The sequence below is a fragment of the Phalaenopsis equestris genome, unplaced genomic scaffold, assembly GCF_001263595.1.
Source record: "Phalaenopsis equestris unplaced genomic scaffold, ASM126359v1 Scaffold198163, whole genome shotgun sequence".
NCBI classification, from domain to species: Eukaryota; Viridiplantae; Streptophyta; class Magnoliopsida; order Asparagales; family Orchidaceae; genus Phalaenopsis; species Phalaenopsis equestris.
Window position 1 is genome coordinate 1 of NW_018218100.1, and position 6304 is coordinate 6304.

The following is a 6304-nucleotide window of genomic DNA, read 5'->3' on the forward strand; positions in this document are numbered from 1 at the left end:
TTATTTTTAGCTAATGTTGTTGTCAAGAGCATTAATGACGTTTTTTTTATTCAACTATTGATGCTGATGTCTGGAGCATTCTTGGTATCAAGGGTAGGTAACCATCTCTAAATAAATAAATAAATAAACAAATTTTGGGATTCGCGTGCGATTTCGGGCTATTGGAGGAGATCTGGTGATGGGTGAAGACAGCGGTTTCGGCGCTGACGGAGGATCAGTGTCGCATGAGTGGAGTTCTGGTAATGGAAGGGTTATATGATGTTATAAGAAAATATTGCGTGGGGATGAGATGCTTGCATGTTGGGTATGAAATGATAGTATTTGTATTGTAGTGATATTATATCGCAATACAATCACAATATCATCACAATTCAACTAATATGTATTTTCTCTCATGCTAGAGACCCTTGATAAGCATATGAAAGAAATATTGGGTATCTAAATTTGGGGCGTAACTTCTATTATAATAAGAAAATGTGGCTTTATATGCTTATCATAGGGAAGTATATCCTGTTTACTTGAAGGAATACATGTTAAGTTTGGACGAATTTGTGTTTCTTATTTTCAGAGTTTATTTGTTGAAGAGCATCAATAAAGAAATTAGTTTAAATAATGGTTCAATTCTTTGTTTGAAACTCCATCTTTATTCAATCTCTGTTGTTTCAACCTTGCGAGCTACGTAGCATGTCATCGGTTTTGTGATGCCTTCTCAAATGAGCTCCACATCACTAACTTAGCTCCTCACATGCATCCTGTAGAAGATAGTTGAAAATGGAGTGGTTCTCAGCTTTTAACACTGATGAATAGTATTAAAAAGTAAAGAATGTTAAATAAAAAGCTCTAGTTATTTCAACTATGAAAACCTGTCGTCCAATCACAAAACTAGCCGGTTGTGTGACTCTATTGATTATAAGCAAGGAAACAAATCTTTAAGATTCAATTTCGCTGTACTAGAATTTGCTCAAATGAAGACTGAATATTGCCCAAAACTTACACCGTCCTCGGTTAAATCATGCTTGAATCGTGATCTAACTTGTAGAATATGGCGTTTTCCTGTTTGTCTAAAAAAAAGTGGAATGATTATTATGCTGAATAAAAATAAAAGCCTCTTGAGCATGATCTAAATGATTATCATGCTTCAAGCAGGGCCACTTTGTTCAAGCGAGGATTACAGATAGATTAACAAAGTTAGATTATGGAGAAATTATTGCATCGGGAGTCTTGATGCAATTTTGCTTTAGGACTCCAATCAGGGTCTGTCACGTGTATAGACAGACTCCCAATTTAATACATGGGTGAGTCTGTCTGTACAATTGACAGTCCCTGATTGGAGTCCTGATGCAAAACTGCATCAGGACTCCTAATACAAATAGTTTATGGTGTTTTAGATGTTATGAAAGAACAACGACAATACAGCGAAAAATATATAAAAAATTACACCAGAAAAAAGACGACACAAGATTTAAAGTGGTTCGGCAAATTGTCTACATCCACGGGGTTGCAGAGAATTTTAACAGAGAATTTTATTACTTCGAAGAATTACACTGTCGAGCTTCTCGACGTTTACAAGAAAGAACAATCTCTCTCTTCCTTTATTTCCTCTTCCTCACCTCTCCTTCCTCTCTCTCAAAACCACGAGAAAGGAACACAAGAAATATTTTTTTCTTTTAAGAAAAAGAAAAGAAACAAAAAACAGAGGCTTTTCTTTTTCTTTATCCTTCAAGCTTCAGTTGAAGAGGAGTTTGTGGGATGTATTGGAGAGCAGGTGGGTTTAGCTTTTTATAAGAAGCAGAAGAAACTAATTAAGTAAATAAGAGGAAGATTTTCAAGATTTCACAAGATTCTGCATGAATCCTTTCAGGCAATTGGCTTGGAGGAAAATCTTTAAGGAAGTAAATATTTAATTAACAATTAAATATTTTGTCATAACAGCCAAATCGAAATAGTGGATCGGGCTCCACTTTCCTCAACAATTTTCTCACTTGGATACGGGGACACTAGCTGCATCATCCACTGACTGCACCGTCCTTTTCTTCAAACATGTTATCCTCCTCCTCTGCAACTCAAAGTTTCTGTCTTCACACTAGCAGACCAACTGAAGCTGCACACAACTTCAGTTTCTCAAGAGTAACACCCTTAGTTGACATATCAGTGTCAACGTAGTCTTGTACCTCCAAGCTCTTTCCTGGGTTACTCATGAATCTGCTTACAACTTCCACTGCATGGGCAATATCCTGCCACAGCTGAAAGTCTTTTTCAACAAGTCCAGTCTTGTACCTCTTAGTGCCATCAAACGTAGTTTTCACCCGGTACACCGACTTGTTATGCAATTTCTTCTTTCTTGGTGAAAGTTTTGTCAGCTCCCACTTGCTCGAACTTTCATCTTGCAAGATTTCTTCTTAACTTTGTGGTTTTCTACCATCTGTTCGTACAAGATCCAGTTTTCTTGTCTTTGACGCTTTGCCACCTTTCACAAAATTGACTATCTTCTACTGCCCCATAATGCACCTCTAACTCATGTGTTCACGTTTGAGTAAACCTGTAGTCATATATAGTGTGTCGGTTTTCTTACTCCGAGCCAATACTAATGCTTCTTTAGCAACCTTCCAGGTACTATCTGTCTACACTACTGAATGACCACCCTCATTGAGCTGCCCAAGAGAAATGAGGTTTTTCTTCAACTCAGGAACGCGCTTGACTTTTTGCAAAGTCCATTTGCTATTGTTAGAGAGTGCAATATCAACGTCTCCCATCCTCACCACGTCCAGAGCTTTTCCATCAGCCAGATATACCTTCTCAAAGTTTTCTGCAACATAGTTCCGCGTTAACTCCCGATAGGAAGATGTATGGAAGGAAACTCCTGAATCCAGTATCCAGTCATTAACAGAACTGTGAACCGCCGACAATAGTGCATCATATATTTCTTCAGTTACAACATTAGCGCCATTATTCTCCATCTTGAGATTCCTGCAGTTCCTTTTTATGTTGTCAGTCTTACCACAATTCCAACAGGTTGTCTGCTGGTCAGACTTTGATTTTGATCTTCTTCTGTTTGAGCTCTTAGCCCATGATCTCCCTCTAGAATCAACAATTAGTGTCGAATTTGAACCTGATGTCTCTCCAGAGTCTTTCCTGCGCACTTTCTCAGCCAAACTCAAATCACAAATATCATCATATTTCAGTTTAGATTTACCTGCAGAACTGCTAACTGTCATCTTCATGTCTTCCCAACTATTTGGCAATGAAGCCAACAATATCAGTGCACGTATCTCATCATCAAAATCAATTTAATAGACAGCAATTGATTTTTGATATTATTGAACTCATTCAGGTGTTGAGCGGCAAACACACCTTCCGTCATTTTCATGTTGAATAACTTTTTCATCAGGTGCACCTTATTATTCGCTGATGACTTTTCATACATACTTGATAAAGCCGCCATGAGATCTGCAGTAGTCCTCTTCTTGATGATGCTGCGGTCTTTTCTTGATGACGCTATGGGCAACGGATCTTGACAGGGTTAATTGAACAACCCCCAGAATCTGTTTATCTAACAGATTCCATTCAGTCTCATCTATCTTTTCCGGCTTCTTATCCAGTAACGGCATGTGAAATTTCTTTCCATAGAGATAGTTCTCTATCTGCATCATCCAGTAACTAAAATCTGTGTCATTGAACTTTTCGATCCCCTATGTTATCACTTCGTCTCCGCCATCGTTTTTCCTTAGATCTGAACCAAAGCTCTGATATTAATTATTATGAAAAAATGACAGCAATAAAACAAAAAACAGATAAAAAATTATACCAGAAAAAAAACGACACAAGATTTACGTAGTTTGGCAAATTTCCTACGTCCACGGAGCTACAGAGGATTTTATTACTTCGAGGAATTACACCGTCGATCGCCTCGACGTTTACAAAAAAGAACAATCTCTCTCTTCCTCACCTCTCCTTCCTCTCTCTTAAAGTCACGAGAAAAAAACACAAGAAATATTTTTTTCTTTTATGCCAAAGAAAAGAAACCTAAAGCAAAAGCTTTTCTTTTTCATTTTCCTTCAAGTTTCAGCTGAAGAGGAGTTTGTGGGATGTATTGGAGAGCAGGTGGGTTTAGCCTTTTATAAGAAGCATACAAAGCTAATTAAGTAAATATGAGGAAGATTTTCAAGATCTCACGGGATTCTGCATGAAGCTTTTCAGGCAATTGGCTTGGAGGGAAATATTTAAGGAAGTAAATATTTAATTAACAATTAAATATTTGTCATAAAAGATTCTTGCCAAATCGAAATAGTGGACCGGGCTCCACTTTACTCAACATTAGATTACACAATATCATATTTCCTGTTAGTCAAAACTCAGGTAATGATTATTATGTTTTCCGGTTAGTCTAAAATGTTAGGGTGGTTTGACATTAGAGTAGCATTGTTAGTCAAAACTTACGTAATCATAATCTAACCTGCTTGATTCACCATCCTCACTTTGATGAGACTCTCCTTATTATGATGCGCTTGAATCATTAGATTACGGATGGATTACCCTATCTTCTACATAATTTTCTGGACACTTTGTACGGACCATTTTTTTTGGTGAAGGTTTTCATAAAGAGTTCATGCATGTAAGAGGTCGTCCCAAATAAACTTCTTGGCATATTTATTCAAAAATATATATAGTGGATATATTTTTCTAATTTTCACTATAAAACATAAATATATAGTGCAACCAAGGGGTGACACTCTCCTAAATTTTTGGAAATTTTCATAATATGATATTGTACATTTAGAACTTTACCTGGTAAGCTTAAATACATAATAATAATTTAATATTAATTATATTTTTAAATTAATAATCATTTTCATAAAAAGCTTAAAAATTTTGAGAGGGTTTTTTAACTCAAAAGATTTCTCGCTGATTGATTTTTTTTATTTTATTTCGCCACTACTTTCGTTAAATTTTGGTTCCATGGATGCATATGAAGTCTAATAATCATTATTCTTTCTTTGTTTCTTTTATTTCGATTATTTTCTTGATGATGTTTTCCTGTTGAAGTTTCTCGTTGTCAGGAACATCTTGTTAGTATTCGGTCTATGTATATTTTAACTTCAATAATCAATTTATTGAATAGTTTATATATGGATGCAAATGAATCAAGCAGGGCCAAGCACGAGTTTGCTCAACCTTAAGCTTTTCTTTTTTCCCGAAATCAAGCTTGAGCTTGATTCCGATATTGGTAATAGTGTTCACGCTAGATTCATTTAAAATTATAGCTGTTTCAGCTAGGCTTGAATTTAACTCATTAACTAATCAAATGAGTTTTTTCCGAGTCTATTAACAAGCAGTATTATAAAACAATTTATTAGCTATTAGAATAATACTTATTGAGCTTATAAATGTGATCTATTGAGCTTAAAAATAAGACTTTAATTAAATAAACTATTATATCAACACACATTTTTATAAGGATAAACATGTGGCTTATTTGATGAACAAAAGAATAGACCAAGACATCACCTAATCATGTATCAACTAAATTTACAATTGAGTCTTAAATATATAGATTATAATAAGCTTTATTGAGTTTCTTAAGCTTTATTGAAGATAATAGTTTTTACCAAAAGAGTTCTTCATGTGCTTTCAGTATTCTAAGCTTCCTGTTTTCAATTCTTTGCAGTAAGCTGGCACTTGGTTTTCCTCAGAGAACAATGTTTGACAATATTGATGATGCTGGTCTGTCCTTTGGCATTTACTACCAAAACATCCCTGCTGTACTCTTCTACCGCAACCTTCGCAAATTAAAGTACATTAACAAATTCCATTCCTATGATCTCTCATTCAAAGCTCATGCAAGCAGCGGCAATCTTCCAAACTATACCGTAATCGAACAGCGATACATGGACTCTAAGAATAGGCCTGCCACTGACGATCATCCTTCGCATGATGTTTACCAAGGACAAATGTTCATCAAGGATATTTACGAAACTCTGCGTGCTAGCCCTCAATGGAATGAGACTCTCCTTATCATTACTTATGACGAGCATGGTGGCTTTTTCGACCATGTTCCTACCCCTGTGAATGGGGTCCCAAATCCTGATGGAATTATTAGTCCAAGTCCTATGAATTTCAAATTTGATCGCTTGGGAGTGAGGGTACCTACCATCATGGTTTCTCCCTGGATTGAGAAGGGTACAGGTGAGTGAGCTGTTGAATTTTGCTTCTTTTTAGGAAGATTGCTTGCATACCACTCAAATCCAATGTATTTACTAATCTAACACCTAACCTTCAACTTTATCTATGCCACATTTTACCTAAC

General features: G+C 35.9%; 1 protein-coding gene across 1 annotated transcript; it reads left to right on the top strand.

Annotated features, from left to right (window-relative positions):
- Window positions 1-5696: 5696 nt before the first annotated feature.
- On the top strand, window positions 5697-6183 carry LOC110035558 (non-specific phospholipase C2-like; the record flags this gene model as incomplete). The annotated part of the gene is made up of 1 exon (XM_020739806.1): window positions 5697-6183. A coding segment is annotated over exon 1 (487 nt), but the record flags the coding sequence as incomplete, so codon positions are not given.
- Window positions 6184-6304: the final 121 nt, after the last annotated feature.